Source organism: Propithecus coquereli, unplaced genomic scaffold (genome assembly GCF_000956105.1).
Source record: "Propithecus coquereli isolate 6110/MARCELLA unplaced genomic scaffold, Pcoq_1.0 Scaffold322, whole genome shotgun sequence".
Lineage (NCBI taxonomy): Eukaryota > Metazoa > Chordata > Mammalia > Primates > Indriidae > Propithecus > Propithecus coquereli.
In genome coordinates, this window is record NW_012148864.1 from 614,533 (window position 1) to 637,008 (window position 22,476).

Here is a 22,476-nt window from a genome sequence, read left to right on the forward strand (position 1 = left end):
GGTCCAATGTGTCTTCATTAATTTTCTGTCTAGATGATCTGTCTAATGCTGAAAATGGGGTGTTAAAGTCCTCAACTATTATTGTGTTGGAGTCTGTCTCCCTTTAGATCTAATTTTGCTTTATCAGTGCTCCCTTGTTGGGTACATATATGTTTAGAATTATTATAGCCTGCTAAATTCATCCCTTTATCATTTTATAATGACCTTCTTTATCTCTTTTTAATGTTTTTGGACTTAAAGTTTGTTTTATCTAAGTATAGCTACTCCCTCTTATTCTGGCTTCTGTTTACATGGAATATTTTTTTTCCATTCCTTTACTTTCAATCTACATGTGTCTTTAATGTTGAGATGAGTTTCTTATAGGGAGCGTATAGTTGGGTCATGTTTTTGTTTTTATTCATTCAGCCAGTCTGTATCTTTTAAATTGAAAGTTTAATCCATTTACATTCAAGCTTATTATTGATATGTGAGGGCTTATGCCATCATTTTATTTATTGATATCTGGTCATTTTGTATATCCTTTGTTCTTTTCTTTATTGTTTACTTTATCCATTGTAGTTTCCTGGTTTTCTGTAGTGCTAACATTTGAGTCCCTTCTCTTTCTCATTTGTGTGTTTGCTCTACCAGTGGGTTTTATACTTTCGTGTGTTTTCATGATGGTAGATAGTGTCCTTTTGCTTCCAGGTGTTGGACTCCCTTAAGCATTTCTTATAGGGTCCAATCTAGTGGTGATGAATTTTGCTCAGATTTTTTGCTTGTGTGGGAAAGACTTTATTTCTCCTTCATTTATAAAGAATGATTTTGCTAAGTATAGTATTCTTGACTAACAGTTTTTTTCTTTCAGCACTTTGAATATATCATCCCATTCTCTCCTGGTTTGTAGTTTCTAATAAGAAATCCACTATTAATCTGATGGGGGTTCCCTTATAAGAGACTAGACACTTTTGCTGTTTTTAGAATTCTCTCTTTGACAGTTTGAGTATAATGTGCTGTGGAGAAGACCTTTTGAATTGTATCTGTTGGAGATCACTGAACTTCCTGTATCTGGATGTCTAAATCTCTTGTTAGACTTGGGAAGTTTTCAGGTATTATTTCGTTAAGTAGGTTTTTCTATCCCTTTTGTTTTCTCTTTGCCTTCTGGATCACTGAAAATTCAAACCATCACTTTATGATGTCCCATATGTCCCATAGGCTTTATTCATTCTTTTTTATTCTTCTTTATTTTTGTCTGACTGGGTTATTTCAAAAGACCTGTCTTAAAGTTCTGATATTCTTTCTCCTGCTTGATCTAGTCTATTATTGAAGCTTTCAACTGTATGTTGTATCTCATACAATGAATTCTTCTGTTCCAGCATTTCTGTTTGATTCTTTTTTTAATGATCTCTAACTCTTTGGTAAATTTCTCATTCATATCCTGAATTATTTTTCTGATTTCTTTGTACTGTTTTTCTAAGTTCTCTTGTATCTCACTGTGCTTATTTAATATCATTATTTTGAGTTCTTTGTCCAGGATTTCATAAGTTTCTTTTCCATTGGAATCTGCTGCTGGAGAATTATTGTGTTCCTTTGGAGGTGCCTTATTTCCTTGCTTTTTCATGTTTCTTGTGTCTTTATGCTGATATCTGTGCATCTGGTATAACATTTGCTTCTCTAATTTTCTGAATTTGCTTTTGTGGGGGAGGACTTTTTCCTAAAGATGTATATATGGTGGTGCTTGGATAGGGCATTTTGGCTTTGATTTGGGATGCATGCAATAGTGTAGTCTCCATATGATTTCTTTGGCTGTAAATATAGTGTCAGTAGTGTCTGTAATTTCCTCAGTGGTATAGGATGTGGTTGTTAGTGGAGGCTGTGGTGATATTTTGCTGGGGATGGGACATCAGGTGGTCCAGTCCTTTGGCCCCAGTGGTGGCAATGGCAGCCTGAACATGTCTCTCCTTGAGTTCAGGACAGCATATGCTGGCATCAGTGTTAGCAGGTCCCAGTGGGCTGCTTCTGGAGCCTCCAGGCAGCTTGCTTGGGTGCCAGCAGTGGCAGTGGTGGGTCAGGTGTGTGTGAATCATTGGGCCCCTGGGAAGCAGGCATCATATGGGTGATGGCAGTAGCAGTGGCAGGACAACCCTCTTACTCCCAAGCAGTCCATGCTGGTGTTGGTGATGGCTGCAATAGGCTGGGTGTAGTCGTCTTCAGACCTGCAGGTGGCACGTGCAGGTGGTTGCTAGCTGTGGTAGTAGCAGCAGGTTGGTGGGCTCATCTTCAAGCCCCTGGGAAGAGTGCTCTGGGGCCAATAGTGGTGGATGGGGAAGGGTGATGCCCAGGTCCCCCAGATGGCATGCTCAGACACTGGTGGGGGTGGCACCAGGCCAGCCAGGCCTGTTCTCAGGCCCTTCAATGGGACATGTGGGCACTGGCTGTGGTAGGCAGGGGCAGGATTTTCCCCAGGGCCCCAGTGGAATGCTTGGGTGGGGGCAGCAGTGGCTGCACTGTGACCCTACTCCTGGGGAGAGTGGGGTTGTTTTCAGTAGCAGTAGCTATAAACAGGCTTCTGGAGAGTGCACACTTCGGCCTCAGATGGCAGCAATAAGTGGGGCAGCCTTTCCTCGGAGCACTTTAAATGGCTGATGGCCCTGTTACTGGGGGCAACTGGGTTGCTGCCAATAGCTCGTTTTTCAGCCCTGGCAGCAGCAGACAGCAACAGCCAGCAGCACTGCCTTGCTACATGTGGGAGATGTCCACAGGGCTCCAGGGATGTGCAGATGCAGGGGCTTTTGGGCTATAGGGTAGGATCCAGTCTGCTTGGGGGCTGGGCTCTCAAAATCATGCCTTGCTGTAGCTGCTTAGGTCTCAGGGTATGTGTGGGATCTGGTGTGAACTCCCTTTCTGAAGCAATGCCATTGAGGGGTCTCCAGGCAGTTCCCTATGTTAGTCTCATGGCCCATGTGGGTTGAGGTGCTCTCCTGTGGCTAGGATTGTAGGAGTCCATTGTAGGAATATGAACTGTTGGGGGACACTCACTCACCCTTTCCTCCCAATGGGGAGCTTTTCGAGGCTCTCAGCCAATCCCAGCCCAGCAGACTACCTTGCTTCCTTCTCTTTCCTTGACTTAGGTGTTTCCTGTCACTTCTCTGTTGAATTCCAGCATTCTCTTAGGTAATCTATTTGAAGTGTGATTATCTACTTGGTATTTTGGTTCTTTTTTGTGATAGAAGCAAGTACCAGAGGCCTGTAGTCAGCCCCTCTGTTGTCAGGGTTTTTTTGTTTTGTTTTTGTTTTTTAGTACTTTGAATATATCAGTTCATTGCCTTCTGGCCTCCAAAGTTTCTGATGAGAAATATGCTGATAATCTTATTAAGGATCCTTTGTATGTGATGAGCTACTTTTCTCTTGCTGCTTTCAAGATTCTCTTTATCTTTTAACATTTTGATTATAATGTGTCTCTGTGTGAGTCTCTTTGGAGTTCATCCTACTGGTAGTGAGCTTCTTGGGTATTCATATTCATGTCTTTCATCAAAGTTGGAAATTTTTTTGGCCATTACTTCTTCAGATAATCACTCTGCCCTTTTGTCTCTCTGTCTTTGTAGGAGTCCCACAAGTGTCTTGGTTCACTTGATGGCGTCCCATGGGTCCCTTGGGGTCTGTTAACTTTTCTGCAATCTTTTTTTCCTTTCTTTTCCTCAAACTTGATAATTTCAGTTGTCTTATCTTCAAGTTTACTGATGCTTTCTTCTGCCTGCTCAAGTCAGCCTTTGAATTCTTCTAGTGAATTTTTTAGTTTCTATTGCACTTTTCAGCTCTAAAATTTCTTTTTGCATTCTTTTTATGTTTTCTCTTTATTGATATTTCCATTTTCTTCATATACCATTCCTTGTCTTTCTCCATTTCTTCTTTTAGTTCTTTCAGCATCTAAAATAGGTGTTTTTAAGTCTTTATTTGGTAGGTCTGCCATCTGTTCTTTCTCGTGGACAGTTTCTTTTTTGTTTTTGTATTGTTTTTCTTTTTTTAAATGGGCCATATTTTCTTTGTATGCCTTGTGATTTATTTTTATTGTTGTTAAACTGGACAATTGAATCTAGTGTGCTATCTCTGGAAATCAGATTCGTTCTTTTCCCCAGGGTTTGCCGTTTGTGTTTGTTTTGTTTTATTTTTGATTGTTGTAGGCTACCTCTATGCTGAATATCAGCCTGACGTGTAAACTTAAGGTCTTCTCTGGTCTTTTCTCAGGCTGCGCCTTTCCCTGTGTATGCATGGTAACTTTCTAATTTTCCCCTTTCCTACAGTTGCTTTTGAATGTCTTGGTCTTTAATGTCTGGCTCCTGAAAAGTGAAAAAGTGAAAAATGATGTGGAGGTGGGAGAGGAAGAAAAAAATTGCTGATATTTTAAATCCCTTGGAAGTTGCTTCGGCTGGGGGTGCGGAGGAGCTTGCAACAATGGTGGGGGTTGGGGAGTGCAAAAATGGCTGCCTGCCTCGGTGCCTGCACCTCCATGGTGAGAAGCAGCAGTCAGTGATTAGACCATAAATCCCCAACATGTGGAGGACAGCATGCTTATTGCTTGCCCTGGCTCCCGCAAGCTGTGTGCTCCAGGAACACATGCACAGCTGCCAGTTATGGGGCTGGCAGGTGGGGGATGGGTAGTAGCTGCTGAGCTAAGAGCTGAAATGGACCAAAATTAACTGTAATTTACTGTCCAAGCTTTCCCCTGGAAGTTGCAAGCCTTCAATAAACTCTAGAGTCCCAAAACAGTTACATTAGAAATTCTGCCAGTATGATTGTTGTCTAGTTTGGGAGATGGATTCCTTGTGCTTCCTACTCCACCATATTCCTATATTCCTCTCATCTTTCTTCCTAATCTTATATAAAGGCTTACAAATAAGAAGTGTTCCAGAAGTGCTTCACAAAGGAATGGCATCCTAGCCTTCAAACTGTCCAGGGTCCCCTGAGACAGCACCTTCCCCAGATCCATCTCCAGTGTCCTGGGCTAAATTGTCCCCCCCCCCCCCATCAAATTCATATGTCGAGGTCCTAACCCTCAGTACTTCAGAATGTGGCTGAATTTGGAGACAGTGTATCTAAAGAGGTAACTAAATTAAAATGAGACCGTTAGAGTGGGCTCTAATCCAATATGACTAGTCTCCTTATAAGGAAAGATCAGCACACAGATACACAGACCATGGGAGAACCTGGGGGGAAGATGGTCACCCACAAACCAAGAACAGAGGCCTTGGGGAAACCAATTCTGCTGACAACTTGACCTTGGATCTCTAGCTCCTAGAACTGTGAGAAAATGAATTTCTGTTGTTTAAGCGACCCAGTCTGTGGTATCTGTTATGACAGTCTCAGCAAAACAAAACACCCAGCCACTGTATTCTCTCCCATCATCAAAATGCTTCCCCTTCCTATTTGAAACCCTTCAATACTTTGCCAGGTCCCTACTTCCTTATTTGTGCCCCAGTGTCACAACTCCCTGCATGTCTGTGGTCCTTCTCCTGTGGGGGCTTTAAAAATACCTTACCATGGATTTCCATACCCTCAGCCCAGTGTTTTTCAATGTGTGTTCCAAGAGACGATGATTAGTGTTTCAGATAAAGGGGTTCGCAAGGTCATGGCCATCTAGGAGATGTGGTATTAATCCGGACTGATTAGGTTCTGCAGGACTCCGCAGAGCATTATGGATCTTGCAGAGGGGAAAGGGCATGAAGTGCTCTTCAAATTTATTTTTCATGGAGCCCTCTTTTCACTGAGCATCTCTTAAGACTGACAGTCCTCTAACCACACTAGCTAAATACATGACTCCTAATGATGGCAATTTTAGGAGGTGGTGACACAAGGTTGAGAAAGATTTGAGTGTGTGAGAGTAGTCAGGCCCCTCAGAGAACACCAGTGGGAAATTACCTAGGATCAGGCTATCGGAGCTGGAAGGGATTAGCTTGTCTAACCTGACAGAAGAGGAAACAGCCCTAGGACTCACCTTAGTGGCCTTTAGGAAAGCCCGTGCTGTGTGAAGCGTGAGGCTCCCAGCATCCTTCCAGTGAACGTTTTTCTTATGAGTGTGAGAGGTTCCCAGGCACCAGCCTTTCTCCTTCAGCCTGGGAACTCCTCAGCCAGCACGCTGCATGGGCTCGCTCCTGACACCAGATTTTGCTCAATCTTACCCAAAGCCCGAAAAGTCCAGTGACCAAATACTCAAGTCTAGTTTTTGTATTTGGCTGATCAGTTCATTGTAGTGTGACAGCAAAAGCCCAGGCTTTGGAACTGGGTTCAAACCCCAGCTCTATCACTTAGTAACTGTGAAAATAGACACTCTATGGCCTTCTTGTAAAATATGGAATATATCACACAAAGTGGTTGTGGTTGATTAAAAGGAATGGATGGATAGGATTCAGCATGGTGCATATACATATTAGGCCTCATTAAATATTCCAATTTTTTCTCTTAGAACTAGGGATGTAGTGTACATAGTTAGACTCAGACTATGACATCCCCAAGAGTAGGAACTGTCTCCTGCAATTTTCCCAGTGCAAATAATTTGCAGAGCTGCAATTCTCCCAGTGAGAAAGCAAGCTAAGCCATTAGTTTAGGGTATACAGACCTGCTATATTTTCATTTTCTTTCATTCTCTTTCAGGTTCTTTCCTTAGTCATTAGTTTTAAGGTGGTCTTCTATAGATAATGAGAATTGGAATGTGACCAGGAATCAAGACCAAGTCACTAGTTTTACTGGTCTGGAAGCAGTTTTAATGGAGATGGAAATGTTTACCAATTCAACACAGGTACCCCCAAAATACAAATCAAAATATCATCTTCAGCTGCATAGCAAATATGATTTAAGAATTTAACATCATTATTTGATCACAAGCATAAATATAAGTCACCATAAATAAATGTAAATTCATTGTACAAAAATCCCCAACAACTCTTAATACAAATATGGTACATTTGACGGTTTCTGAAACAGGTATTTTTAAACTTTTTAAAATCTAAGCTTTTTTTTTTTCCTGGTTCTTAGACACACAAAAAAATCAAAAGGTGGGGCTGGGGAGGCAGTAATACGAGGGAAGACAGAATATTAAATTTGTCTGGTGTTCATAAATAAGTGCTGCTGGCCAGCCAGGGAAATGAAATCTCTCTCCTGAAAGTGAAGACCTCAATTTACCCGGATCAAATCTCCTGAGGATAACGTGACTCTGCCCAGAGGGTCAAATTCAGGGTTATGAATGCAGGGTGGGAGGGGTGGGTGGTTGCAATAGCAATCTTATCAAACGGATGATCCAAATCTCCACAAAGCCATGGTCAAGGATTTGGGATGAATTCTTGGTCATCAGACAGAGCTACCTACTGTCCCCAGACAGCACCGAAGATCCGGGAGGCTCAGGAGCCTAGGGATTTTATGTGGGTTTTGGAGGCATGTTTTACTATGTAGTTCTGCCATGTGGAGTGACCTCTCTCTTTTGCCTCTGGGACACTTCTGTGGCCATCAAGAGGAAAAAAGAAATCAGAATAGGAAGTGGTAGCTCTGGACAGGAGGGTCTGCTAGCTTCCACTCTGAATTACCTTCCTGCGCTACAAACATTTCCTTTCATGGCTTAGAGGTAGCTCAAAGCCCAAGGTTAAGCAGAATGATTCCTTTATAGCAGTGGCTCTCAAACTTTGCTGCCCAACAGAGTAACTCAGACAGCTTGTGGAAAATGCAGATTTTCTGGCTCTACTCCTAGAGATTCAAATTAGGTTTGAGGTGGGGCCCAGGAATCTGCACTCAAATGTGCTCATCTCAGGATCTTACGTAAGTGGCCTTTGGGCCACATTTGGCCCCCCCATTTCTCACTGGAGGACGAGTGTATCACACAAACCTCTTGCTATGGACACTTCCTTTGCTCTTCCCATGGGGTTAAAAATGGGATCATCTGATTAAAGGTAACCATTTCATCATTGTTCTTTCCATTTTCTCTTTTCTCTTCCCCCCCTGGGCTGGAGGAGACATGTCAAATATCACACTTTATACGTTCTTAAAAGCTCAGTGCTGCAGACTCCCTTTGAAGATGTGCTCTCTCTGTAACAAGACATTTATATCCCAAAGGCCTCTGTCCTTCTCAATGGTCTCCCCATACTTGGCAGAAGATTCCGCAGAGGAATTTTAGCTTAGTCGGGAAAATGGAAGTAAATATACCCCTGTGAGAGCATATATACCCCAAAGTCTAACTTAAGGAACGTTGAGAACAGGAAGTTGAGAGCAAAGGATGAAATGTTCCAAGACCCTTTCAGCATCTAGGACAATGAAAGTTCTGATTCACTAAAACAGGACTCCCCTTTGGGGTTTATCTTGGTATTAAAAGCTCATTGACAAGTATTATTTTTATTTCTTACCTACCTGTCCCCAAGATGTTTTTGGCCTCTGTTGTACAAACCCCTTAAAAACCCTTCTCATGGGAGTTTTCCTTGATGAGAGATTCTGTGCCAGGAAGTGGTCCCTCATTTGGTCGCTGGCTAATGCTGTGGGCAGTGCCGTGACTGACTGGTTCAAAGCTGCGTCTCCTGTGTCCACGGTGCTAAGCACTTGTGTAAGGAATAAAAGAACTGTCTCATCATTAGGCTGCTGCGATGGCCTAAAAGTGTTCTGTTTTAGGCTGTGGAATCCTGGTTGTGTTCATACACCCTGCTTCCCCGCCAGGTTTGACCATGCTCCTATCCTAACTCCACTCGGTGGGATACAGCTATGAAAGCTTTTCCGACTTCTTTCTTGGACTGCCCTGGGGGGTGGTGGTTAGGATGGGGTTTTGGGGAGCCTACACGTGGAATCCCTAGGACCCACTGCAGAAGGAGATGCCACCTGGGGCCCTGGAGGGGAGCCAGGGGAGACGAAGCAGCAGTAGGCTGACACATGCCCTCTGGGCCAGGCTGACATCTCAGTCTCTGAGCCTTCAGTCCTGGGGTCGCACACGGGCACTGGGCAGGAGGTCGCCATCTTGGGAGGAGTTCTGGGGAAGCAACCACAGATGGGTGGAACTATGGGATGGAGAAAGGGTGAAACTAGGAGCTCTTAATACAGCTGAGGGGAGAAAAGAAAAAAAAGCACACACTGCCCTGTTTTCTTTTTTTTTTTTCATTTATGCTATGGACAAACCACCATGGAGATGTCAATGGGAGAGCATGCACAGGCCCCGCCCTTGGGAATGGTGCAGATGTGTTTGGGGAGGTGCTTGTTTGCTTCCGGGTCCATCCCACACGCTGTCCGGTCGGATCCTGTGGCAGGCTGGCTGTGGCTTTCTCTCCCCTGCTCCTCCTCCTTTTCCTCCTCCTGCTGGTCAAGGGTCTGCAGGACCTTCTGCCTAGCAGGTGGTGGCCAAGGACTGGTGGATGGGTGGCTGGAAGCAGCGCACATGCTCCACGGTGGAACTGTCTGTCTCCACGGACTTCATGTACTTGTTCAGGATGGCAAAAACCTCATTGTTCAAGATCTGGTACTTCCTGATCCGGTCGGCCATCTTCTTCAGGGGCTGCAGAAGGACGGGGATGTTCAGGTTAGGGAAGCAGGGGGTGGAAAGAGGGAGGACGAGAGAAGAAGTCAGTGAAGTTGGGGTCCAGGGTCTGGAAGCTTTTAATGATCATGTCACTCTCTTGCTGAAAGGCCTTCTGTGGCTTCCCAGAACTCTTGCAATCAAACGTTAACTGGACCATAAAAACCCTCTGCAAGTTTGAAAACTTACTACAGAGCTACAGTAATCAAAACAGTGAGGCACTGGTATAAAGACAGACATACAGACCAATGGAATAGAATAGAGAGCCCAGAAATACACCATGATATGTATGTATATCAAATGATTTTCCACAAGGCTGCCAAGACCATTCAATGGGGAAAAAGAGTCTTCTCAACAAATGGTGCTAGGAAAATGGATATCCACGTGCATATAAAGTTGGACCCTAACCTTATACCAGATACAAAAAATTAACTCAGAATGGATCAAAGACCTAAATGTAAGAGTTAAAACTATAAAATTATTAGAAGAAAACAGGGAAAAATTTTTAGAACATTGGATTTGGCAATGATATCTTGGATGTGACACCAAAAGCACAGGCAAGAAAGAATACATTGGATTACATCAAAACTGAACACTCCTGGGCTTCAAAGGACACTATCAACAGAATGAAAAGGCAACCCACGGAACAGGAGAAAATAAATCATATCTGATAAGGCATTAATATGCAGAATAAAAAGTCAACAAAAATAACCCAATTAAAATAATGAACAAATGACTTGAATAGACAGTCCTCCAAAGAAGATGTACAAATGGCCAAGAACACATGATATGACACTCAACCATAACAATCATTAGGGAAATGGAAATCAAAACCCCAATAACACTTCACACCCATCAGGATGGCTATTATAAAAAACAGAAAACAACAAGTGCTGATGAGGATGTGGATTGGAACACTTATGCACTGCTACTGGGAATGTACAATTGTGCAGCTGCTGTGATAGAGTATGGCAGTTCCTCAAAAAATCAAACACAGACTTGCCATAGGATCCAGCAATTTCACTTCTGGATATATACTCAGAAAACTTGAAAGCAGGAATTCGAAGAGTTGTTTGTACACCCATGTTTCACAATAGCCAGAATTCACCATTTTCCACAATATCAAGAAGGTGGAAACAACACAAGCATCCACTGATGGATGAACAGATAGATAAAACGTGGGGTATGTACATGATGGAATATTATACAGCCATAAAAGGGATGGAAATTCGGACCCAGGTTATGTGGATGAACCTTGAGGATATTATGCTAAGTGAAATAAGTCACTCACAAACAAACAAATGCTGTATGATTCCACTTACATGAGGCAATTAGAATAGTCAAATTCACAGAGACAGAAAGTAGAATGGTGTTGCCAGGGGCTGGGGAAGGTAAGAGTGCAGAGTTATTTTTTAATGGGAACAGAGATTCAGCTGCGGAAAAGGAAAATATTCTGGAGATGGATGATGGTGATGGCTGTACAACATTAGGAGTGTACTGGATGCCACTGAACTGTATGCTTAACGTTTTATGTATACCTCTGTGCCTTTGCTGCGGCCGTTCCCTGTGTCTGGAACATTCTAGAAAGCCCCACACTCCAGTTCTGCCTGGCTCTTGCCTGCTGGCCATGCAGGACTCAGCCCAAGCACCGTCCTTCGTGGGAAGCCTTCTCTGCCACTCGCTCCCTGCCCCACAGCCTGGTTCTGAGAGTGCTTCTCTCCCCCTCCCACAGCAGCCCCGCTCACCCCACACCAGCACCCATCCCATCCCAGAGCCCAGCACAGCGATAGTGTTCAGTGAACGTCTGCACAGGTGAGGAACCAGTGCCAGCAGAGTCTGGCTGGGCCAGGGAAGCTGCATTTCAGGGCTAGAGCCCAGCCCTGCCCTCTGGGGTGACCTGATTCATGGCAGTAGGTTACAAGCAAGTGATTCACAGCTTCCTCCAAGCAGGTACCTGGACTCTGAATGTCTTTGTACCAACCTGCGGTGTGGGGAGTTGGCCTCCGTGAGCAGCACACCCTCCCCTTCCTTTCTGGTGAAAGCCTGGCTGTAGGCCCGGCCCCACCGCCCAGTCCCAGCCACCAGCCTGCTGCTTACCACGTTCTTTATGATCTCATCCTTCCCGTCCTGCCTCTGCACCTTCAGCAGGTGGTAACAGAAGTCGAACAGGTCGAAGCGACGCTGCTGGCCCAGCAGGACAATGATGGAGCAGCCAGCCCAGTTCAAGCCATCGCCGAAACACTGCCTGGGAGTGGGGAGAAAAGGCAGGGGGGTGAGGGTCAGGGGTTGGGGTGGGGAAGGAGCCTCACCTGGGGCCAAAAGCACAGCCAGCAAGCAGGCCCATCTTGGGGCCAAGTCTCTTATTCTGTAAAATGGGTACAAGGGAAGCTGTGGTGGTAGATTCATTAGTTCCAGGGGCTGTGGTTATACTTTAAGCCCTTCCAACCACAAAGAGGTGTTGGCCTGTTTGCGTCACTGACGTAAGAAAAATCAGCTCTGAAGACAACACAAATTTGCAAGGAAAGACCCCAATGGGCCCTTGAGACTTATGTGGCTGATTACTTCAGGCAGATCAAAGGAGAATCTGTTTTGGCTCTGTAGAGAAGCCAGAGGGACAGCTGTGGGTTGAAGGGCCACTTCAAACCAGGGGGCCAACTGGCCAGAGGCTGAGAGGGAAGGCACAAGGCATGGCAGGCAGACAGTGCTGGGCTCGGGAGGCTGAGTCCTCCCGGCTCTGACGTAGCTCTGGCCGCAGCTCCCAAGCTGGAGACATGTGGGCAATTTGGATGGCAGTGGGGTCAGCCCTTGGCTGTCTCTCTTGTCCTCAAGCAGTATCCCCAGCCTGCACCGGGCAGCTGTCCCCACTGCTCCAACCTGTGCTGGAAGCATGTGGGCTCAGAGCTACCCTGAAACAGCCTCATACAGCATGCTTGGCTTCCCACCCCGTCCCAGCACCCCTTCATGGGGAAGGCTCCTTGGCCCCACACTCTTCTCGGCATTCTTGGCTTCTGGAGTGCAAGTCTTATCTACCTTCCCCATGCTGTCCTTGACATGTAGCCGGGTGAGTGCAGGAAGAACCATCCCTGCTGTTTTCTCTGGGACTCCTAGAGGATCCTCATTTTCCAGTAGAGTTTGGTGGGAGGTGAGGTAGGCAGTGAGGTTCTTACTGCCAGCCCCTCACTGGGCTCCATCCTGCCCATGCAGTCAGCCCAGCTTCTAGTCTTGGAAAGACGAGGCCTTGAGAGCTCTCACAGCCCCATGCTGCACCCTTGTGCACAAACTCTGTTTCTGCCTCAGCCATCTGCTGCCTTTCCTGGAATGTCGCCTTCTTCCTTCTGTTGATTTGAAGGCCGGGCATTGCTCAAGGCTCAGTTCTGGTCTGTGAATTAAAGCTGATAATCTCATCTCTCTCCTCTGGCATCTGCCACCCTGCCTACCCTTGCTGCCAACCAACCTCATTTGATGTCCCTTACGTCTATGTTTCTTGTCTCCCCCTTGGCCACGTGAGCTCTGTGAGGCCAAGGACTGCCTACTTTTGCTGAGCACCATTGAGTCTCCGGCACCCAGCACAGGGACCAACAAATTCAATTAACAGTTGTCGGCTGTGCCCTCTACCCACGTTTTTGGCTGAACTCTGGCAGCCTGGTGACAGAGGCACAAGCAGGTTGAGGTGACCCTGCCTTCCTGGGGGTACTCACTCAGCGGTGAATTCGTTGGTCCCCACGGGGATGCAGTAGACGAACTGCATGGCACTCCACAGCCGGTGGAACTCCACGCACTCATCCACGTGCATGACGCCGTTGGTGGGTGGTGGGCCCCGCCAGATGGGGTCCTGCAGGTAGCTCCGAATGCGGGTCAGGATGACCTCGAACATGGACAGGCCACAGCACAGCCTCTCCTTGGTCAGCAGGTCACCCTCCCGAGCGATGGCGATTTGCTGGAAATGGAAGGGTATGTGAACCTTCTATGCACATCTCGGACCCCATCTGCCACCTCCCACCAAGATGCCCAAATGCTGGATGCTGCACCTGGAATTCATTCATCAGAACTGATGTCTTGCTCAGAGCAGGGTACTTACTTTATAAACCTGAGTGCAACAGCAGGGAAGTCTCGTGGTAAGTCTTATTTGTGTTAAGTAAAATCCAGGAGCCATCAGTAGAGGAATGATTTTTAAAAAAATTATGATAGATTCAATGCGACCCCCATCAAAATACCAACATCATGTTTTGCAGATCTAGAAAAATTAATCGTAAGCTTCATTTGGAACCAAAAAAGAGCCCAAACAGCCAAAGCAATCTTAAGCAAAAAGAACAGATCTAGAGGCATCACATTGTCTGACTTCAAATTATACTACAAGGCTATAGTAACTAAAACAGCATGGTACTGTTATAAAAGTAGAGACATAGACCAATGGAACAGAATAGAGAACCCAGAAATAAAACCATCTACCTACAACCAACCGATCTGCACCAAAGCAGACAACATACTCTGGGGAAAGGATGCCCTATTCAATAAATGGTGCTGGGAAAACTGGAAAGCCATATGCAGAAGAATGAAATGGGACCCCTATCTCTTGCCATGTACAAAAATTAATTCAAGATGGATAAAAGACTTAAATGTAAGGCATGAAGCCATAAAAATTATAGAAGAAAATGTAGGAAAAACTCATCTAGACATTGGCCTAGGCAAAGAATTTATGACTAAGACCCCAAAGGCAAATATAGCAACAACAACAATAAATAAATGCAACCTAATTAAATTAAAAATGTTCTGCACAACAAAAGAAATAATCAACAGAATGAACAGACAACCTACAGAATGGGAGAAAATATTTGCAAACTATACATGTGATAAAGACTGATACCCATAATCTACAAAGAAATCAGCAAGAAAACAACTCCATCAAATAGTGGGCAAAAGACACAAACAGAACTTTTTGGAAAGAAGATAGACAAATGGCCAAAAAACATGAAAAAAAAATGCTCAACATCACTAATCATCAGGGAAATGCAAATTAAAACTATAATGAGATAGCACCTTATCCCTATCAGAATGGCCATAATTAAGATGTCAAAAAACAATAGACGATGGTGTGGATGCAGAAAGAAATTAATGCGTACACACTGTTGGTGGGACTGCAAATTAGTACAACCTCTATGGAAAACAGTATGGAGATTCCTCAAAGAAATAAATGCAGACCTACCATTGGATCCAGCAATCCCACTGCTGGCTATCTACCCAAAGGAAATGAAGTCAGTTTATCAAAAAGACACCTGCACTCGAATGTTTATCACAGCACAATTCATAATTGCGAAGATGTGGACTCAACGTAAGTGCCCTTCAATTCATGAATGGATAAAGAAAATGTGGTGTATATGTATATACACCATGGACTACTACTCAGCCATGAAAAGGAATAAAATAATATCATTTGCAGTAACTTGGATGGAACTGGAGACCATTATCCTAAGTGAAGTATCTCAGGAATGAAAAACCAAACACATGTTCTCACTAACAAGTGGGAGCTAAACATGGGCACACACAGGCACAAAGCAATAGGATGTGAGACACCAAGAAAGGGGAAGGTGGGGGTGTGGAATAAAGACTTACCCATTGGGTACAATGAACACTATTCTGGTGATGGGCACACCAAGAGCCCTGACTTAGGCATTATACAAGGTATTCACGTAACAAAAACACTTGACCTCCTTAATTTTTTGAAATAAAAAAGAAATAAATTACCATCTACCCTAGATCATAAAAAACAAAAAACCCACTAGGTTGCCGTTGAAAAGACTGAAGTGATGCTACCATCAGTGCTGCTGCTACTGCTGTAACTACTACTAGTTCATGCCACTGAGTGTAATAAACCAGGCCCCGTGCTAAACACTTGATAGGTATTAACTCCATTCAATCTCATGAGGTGTAGGTACCATTATTATCCCCATTTTACAGATGAAGAAACTGAGGTTCAGAAGGCAGCCAGTGAGTGGTAAAAGTGGGATTTGGTTCCCAGTAGTCTAGATCTATGGGTTAAATTGTAAAGTGAATAAGAAAAGGATATGTACTATAATCCTATTAAAAACCATCAACAACACACAATCCCACAGACAAAAGTATATGTGGGGTGTGTGTGTGTGTGTGTGTAGAAATCTTTTAGAAAGATTAACATCGGTTGTGGGAACAGATGGGCTTGGAGAAGTGAGTGGGATTTTCACTTTGTACTTTAAACACTTCTAATACAGTTGAATGTGTTACAATGAGCATATGTTAATCTTTCAAAATTTGCCACTGAGTTAACAGAATTATTTCCTCTAGCTAGAAGTCCTTCTTTGACAATAAGAAATGATCTCTATTAATTATGTAAACTGGCTTCTCATCTGGCTCCTGCAGATCTAATAATCAGCTGACTAAATGTCAAAACACATTACCGTATGTATGCATTATGAATAAAAGCATCTGCAAAGTAAGATAAATATTAAAGTCTAAGGTCAAAGTAACGTCTCGAAGTCTGAAGACAAAGCTCAAGGGGGCTGGCTTCTGAGCCTGAGGGATCCTCAGGACACCTGTGGGATCAGCTCCCTAGTTGGGAGGACTTCCCAGAGTGCCTTCTGCAGGTGGCTGGGAAGCACCTGCCCAACTTCACCCAAAAGCTCCCTCCCTGGAGGCCCCTGGGAAGAGGGCGACATCTAAGTGAATCGTAGAGGGGAATTAAGTCAGTAAACACCAATGTGGGAGCCTGTGACAAATGTGGGCCATGCATGGAGTTGTCACGACAACAATAAGCCAAAAAAAGTCTAGCAAAAAGATGAATTGGAGAAGAAGGGTTTGCCAATGTGTGTTTTAAACACAAAGGAGAGGGAACCCTGATTCATGGTGACTCATCTCGATCCCACTGGCAGAGCCAGCTGGCGAGCAGAGGAGATCACTCCAGTGGCCACAGCTAGCTAGAGTAGAGAGAGTTCTTTTAAAAAAAATCCCAAGCCTGTGCTCGTGTCTGTTCTTATTCTCTTTATTCCGATTCTGTTCTATCTGGCGGCCGAAAGGGCTCTGCACTTCAGAAAGAGAGTGTCTGCCGCGGGGGAGATACTCAGTAAATAAAGGGCCCCAGGTTGTTCTCCAGTCAGGAATATTCTCTCTTACAAATTGCTACAGAGTTCTGCTTTACTAATCAATCTACTGCGCATTTAGTTAGTTGGAATCAATCTTCAGGGCTGGAGAGTCCTGGCCGGGGAACTAGAAGAATTGGCAACTGAGTGTATAAATCTGCAGACAGACTTTGAACTCTGGTGACCCCACCCACCACAATCAACCCAAAGGGCCTTGGCTGGCATGGTTAGGGGCTTTGTTCCTTTCCTTAAAGAAGTGTTCACCCTCACAGATCTTTCTGTGAATTGCAAAAGTAATACTTGGTCATTGGGTAGAACTTGGAAAAAAAGTTTTTAAAGTTATAAGAAAATAAAAATATCCCACAAACCCCATTTCCCAGAGATGAGCATTCTTAAAATACTGATGTGTGATTTGTTTGTATTTACGTATACGTGTGTGTGTGCATCTGTATTAACAAAATTTGTATTGTATTATCTATATTGCTTTTTCTCTTAATGTATCAATAATTTAAAAACTCACTCCCATAAATATTTTCATGATTTTTAAAATGGCTACGTGATTTTTTTAAGGGCTACATAAAATGATGATACACAATGATGATACACAATGATTTACTTAGTCCTCTAGTTGGTTATTTTAAATTGTTTACAAATTTTCACTATTACCAAAAATTCTATGGCATCTATCCTTATACATAAAATTTTGTGAACCTATTTCTGATCATTTTATTAGGATAAATACTGAGTAACAGAGGGTCAATGAGTATAAATATTTTAAAAGGCTTTTGCTACATAGTGGCAAACCAGTCTCGGGGAAACACTGACCCTTGTCTGTCTACCTTTGTGATGCTTGCTCCTTGTGCCCTCATCAACCCTATTATTTTAAAAAAGTTCTTTAACACCTTAAGATAGGAAAAATTATACCTCATTCTTCGAACTTGCATTTCATTGATTACTAGTAAGGCTGAATACTTTTTCTATGTTTGTTGGCATTATATTTTTTATGTTGTGGGTTTTCTTTCATTCTATCTTTTTGTATGTCTAGCATTTTCTTTTTGCTTTGAAAAAGTGCTTTATAGATTGTTTACTGTAAATGCCCCCAGTTTGTGTGTGTGTGTGTGTGTGTGTGTGTTTAACATAGATTTTGTCCACTTCTTTTCTATTCCACTCAGTGGGGGAGTTTTTCTCTCTCCTTCTGCCACTCTTTTCTGAGTTAACAAGGGAACAGAGAAAAGGCTGGTGAAGCCACGCTGAAATCATGCCTGCAGGGGGTGCTCTGATTACATTTAGTATGCTTTGGAGGAAGATGATATCTTAATATTCCTTCTTTATATAATCCTTTGTTTTTTGGAATTTTTATGCTTATCTTATTTGTTCATCATAGCAATCAAGAAAGGTGGCTCAGGCCAGGCGCGGTGGCTCACATCTGTAATCCTAGCACTCTGGGAGGCCGAGGGGGGAGGATTGCTTGAGCTCAGGAGTTCGAGACCAGTCTGAGCAAGAGGAAGACCCCATCTCTACTATAAATAGAAAGAAATTAGCCAAACAACTAAAAATACAAAAAGTTAGCCAGGCATGGTGGCATGTGCCTGTAGTCCCAGCTACCTCGGAGGCCGAGGCGGGTGGATCGCTGAAGGTCAGTTCAAGACCACCCTGAGCAAGAGCGAGACCCCGTCTCTACTAAAAAATAGAAAGAAATGATCTGGACAACTAAAAATGTGTATATATAAAAATTAGCCGGGCATGGTGGCGCATGCCTGTAGTCCCAGCTACTCGGGAGGCTGAGGCAGGAGGACCGCTTGAAACCAGGAGTCTGAAGTTGCTGTGAGCTAGGATGACGCCACGGCACTCTAGCCCAGGCAACAGAGTGAAACTCTGTCTCAAAAAAAAAAAAAAGAAAGGTGGCTTAGTTAAGGAGGTAAAATAGCTCTTATCCCATTTCAAATATGGGAAAACAAAGACTGAGAAATTAAATGGCTTGTACTAGATAATTCAGGGGTGGATCTGGGACAAAGACCCCTGTCTTTTGACCCTGAGAGTTTTCCTTCCATGATGGTATGGGGCAACAAACCAGGTCACCTCAATTTGTCTCAGAAACAAATGCCAACAATGCAGTACTGCTCAAACTTCCTGGCTTTCAATCTGTTGCAGAGTTCCTCTGTCACTGAGCTGGATATTATATGATCACCCTGAGCCCTAGAGAGCTTGGAAGTTAGTATTTTGTTAACTTTTCTTTGGTCTATGGAATGACTAAGTTTTGGACTATTTCTCGAGGATGGGAGACTTATAAAACTGGCATTTCCTCTCTCACGGAATGTCTAGGCTTTTGGTTGTTAAATACTCAGCATTTGACAAATTGAGATTTCTATCAGTCCCAAGGAAGTGGCGTTCACCAGAACAGGGATGGAATTCACAGTCCTCTAAGTGGAAACACATGCCAAACCTTGGGCACGAGAGGCTGGATTCTTGTAGGATGACACCAGCAGTGGAGCAGACGTGTTTACATGTCACAGACTTGGGGGATTTCTCCCTAAAAGGAAATCATTTCAGAGGATCTCCTCTGTTCGGCCTCTGAAGGCCAAAAAAGAAAATGTGCATATTCTACAGTATCTGAGCTCTCTCTGCAGGTGAGTCAAAGAACCCAAACGCCACTTAGCTTTTAGTTACTGTCTACAGTTGGTGGTTGGTGGCATGCAGGGGGCCCGGCTAGGGTGGCTTCATCAGCATGACATCCGTGCAGAGGGGACTCTGCACTGTGCTCCAAATACTTGCCATGCTTTTCCAAAAGAGAAGCCGCCTTCTGGCCTCTGCTGAGGCCGTGGGTCCTTCTGCCCTTGGTGACAGCACCAGAGGGGACTGCTGGAATGTGAGTCCAAGAGCAGATTTCAATCCTAAATCTTTTCAACAGTCTCACTACGGTGCCGTGTTTCCCTTCTTCCTGAATTCTTCTCCTGCCCACCCCCAAAATGTGAAGCTTGCTTAAATCAACTGGAAAGGACATAGCACATACTTTTTGTTGCCCCTCTCTGTTCCCATTTCGGTTTCCTTCCTGCTCCCTGCATTCTGAAGGCAGGGGTCCTGTCTAACTCCAGCATTAACATATGAACTCATTCACCTTTCGAAATATGAGAACATTGCAGGCAAAGCTGAAGTTGTCTTTGATTCCCTCCCCCTCTACCCAATCTCTGTCCCCATCTCTCTTCAGAGGCTGCTACCTTGATAAACTACGTGTGTATCATTCCAGATATTTTCAGGAAAAGTTTTACTTAGGTTTTGTTATAAATATTTTTTCTAAAAAACCAAATGGCATCATTCTGTGTGAATTTCAGTGTAACTTGCTTTATCTACTCACCATGTGTTTACGATTGATCCACACCGATGTGCTTACACCTACTTTTTCCTTTTCATTATTATGTATTCAGTAAATGCTGAAGATGTAAATTCAGCATTTAGATGATTATACTACATTTTATTTAGTCAGTGCTTTACTGATAGATGTTTAGGTTGTTTCCAGTTTTTGCTTTAACAGTGTTACAGTAAAGCTTCTTGTGTTCCTGTGTTTCTTTAGCAAAACTATCCAGAACTGAACTGCTGGCTCACAGGGTGTGTGGAGAGAGAACGCAGCAGAATTATACCTGGCAGGGGGAGTAGTAGATACTCGTTTAAATGAGCGGCTGCTTTTTTGGCAGGGTATGTGACACAGGTGGACAAAAACACCCAGGCCTGGATTAGTAAACCTTATTCCAGACCTGTTCCTGCCACTAACCAGCTTTATAGTGTTGGACACTCTCTTTCCCACTCTGGGTCTCAGTTTCCCTACCTGTAAAATGAGGGGGTTGGGCCAAATGCTCTCCCACTAAACTTCCTTTTGATCCTTAGAGCCCATTATGCAAGTTCCGTACCTGAGGAGTCCCCAGCCGCTCTATCAGAGGGACCAGGTGCAGAGGGGCATACTTGGCTTCCAGGCGCTTCATTCGGACCTCCAGGCGTTCCCCCTCTGCAAAGGAGCAGCGGAGCAGAAAATGAGACTCGGGGCACCCGGTGACAAGGGAAGGTATAGCTCTCAGAGGACCTGATGATGGATGTGTGTTCCAAAACTTGCATGGAGCAGGCAGAACTGTTCTCCTTGGTTCTAGAAAGTGTGATGAGGACTCCCTACAAGCAAACATTTTCTAGGATCTCTGTCCAACAACAGAATTATCTACTTTGGAACTTATGAGTTTTCTATCACTCAAGGAATTCCTGTTTTCTTTTTTAAAATTTTTGTAGAATTAGGGGGTACAAATACAGTTTTGTTACGTGGATATAGCGCATAGTAGTACACTCAGGAATTTAAACCAATGCTAGATAGCAATATACTATGGATATTCTAGAAGGAACAAGGCCTGGAATGTCACTTCTAATTCTGTGATTCTGTGACTATTCAATAGGTGTCCAAAGCTCTAATCTCTTCCTTGCTGTGCAGATCTGAGTTGACTGGGTTGGGAAGTAACCATAAGAACGCAAGCTGGCTATCCAGCTGCTGCCAGTGGCTTCTTACCTTTGATGTAGACTCTGGGCAAGATGTTCTGGAAGGGTGCAGCATGCAGCAAATCACAGACTTCCTCCTGAGACTGCAGAGATGGACAGAAAGGAAGAGAAAACAATTTTCATTTTAAACCAGGAGGAATGTTCATTCCTAAAAACTTGAGCACTGGGGTTAGCCAGACCTGGATTCAAATCCTGGCTCTTCTCCTTATTAGCTGTGTTGACCTTGGATGAGTTACTCAGCTTTTTGGAGTCTATTTATTTATCTGCAAAATGAGGATGAGAACAGTACCTATTTTAATGGGTTGTTGTGAGGATTACATGAGAGAATGCATAACCTCATAGCACAGTCCCAGACACATGAGGAGAGCTCAGTGCCTTTTTACCATAATCTTATAAGGAATCTGTTGAAGAATTAGAATGAATAACAGAGCAATCACAGAGATGATGGGCCTCAGACCCTGTGTCTGTCTGGTCGGTTGTGGGGTCTGCAGGCTTGAGGCAGGCAGCTGGACCAATCTTCCAGTCCATTAATCCAGGACAACTCTGTGTAAAGGCCCATGTCTGATTGGCTTTTTCCACACCAGACATCAACTAGAGAAAGAGGGACTAGAACCTAGGCCAGATTGGTTCGGATGGTGACATGTTATGCACAAAGGTAGGCTTAAAAGCAAATATGCAATGGTTGGAGGGGAATGTTTGGTTAGGGTCAGACGGAAGATGTGGTCTCATGGGCTTACTGTCCTGGGACCAGCTCGTGATCACTGGATTTAAAAACAGAGGGGAAGGAAGGGGCCCGGAGAAGCCACCCTCCACAGGGGCTTGCTTTCTCTTAATTGTGGGCATCTGGATTAGGCAAGATCCAGGCTCCATTCAAATTGTGACACACTGGGATTCTAAGCATCTGAGAAAATCAGGACTGTGAGTACCTTTGGCTTCCTCCACCCCAGGTGTGGATGGAACACTGCCACCCTGAGAATCTGAACGGCTGGCTGCTCGGGAGGGGAACCCCCAAACTCCTGCTTTTTAACTGTAGATCAGTCTTTGAAATGAGGATATCAAAGGGAGAACACACTGGTCTGGTCCCTCCAGAGGAACCCACCGGATCTGACTGTAATTCTCAGTTTCTTAGCCAGAGGCGAAACTCCCCCTTCTTAATTGAGCTGCTTCTCTCCTTACCAGGAAATCATACAACCTAGTCTTCATTGCTGTGTCTAAGATTAGATCCTTTGATTTGTCATACAACCTGAAAACCTGGCTTATTGATCATTCAGTCTATTCTTTCATAATCACATTGTGAATTAGACTGATGGATTTTTTTTTTTTTTT

At 44.1% G+C, this 22,476-nt stretch overlaps 1 protein-coding gene across 1 annotated transcript in view; it reads right to left on the minus strand.

The window, feature by feature from the left end:
* Positions 1–9,080: 9,080 nt before the first annotated feature.
* Positions 9,081–22,476, minus strand: part of CYFIP2 (cytoplasmic FMR1 interacting protein 2) — a 116,488-nt gene continuing 103,092 nt past the window's right edge. Inside the window, exons 27-31 of the mRNA XM_012650394.1 lie at positions 21,161–21,233; positions 20,523–20,617; positions 13,210–13,448; positions 11,609–11,756; positions 9,081–9,490 (exon numbers count right to left, since the gene is read on the minus strand). Coding sequence (XP_012505848.1) covers positions 9,323–9,490; positions 11,609–11,756; positions 13,210–13,448; positions 20,523–20,617; positions 21,161–21,233 — 723 coding nt within the window. The 3' untranslated portion in view covers positions 9,081–9,322. The remainder of the gene's footprint in view (positions 9,491–11,608; positions 11,757–13,209; positions 13,449–20,522; positions 20,618–21,160; positions 21,234–22,476) is intronic.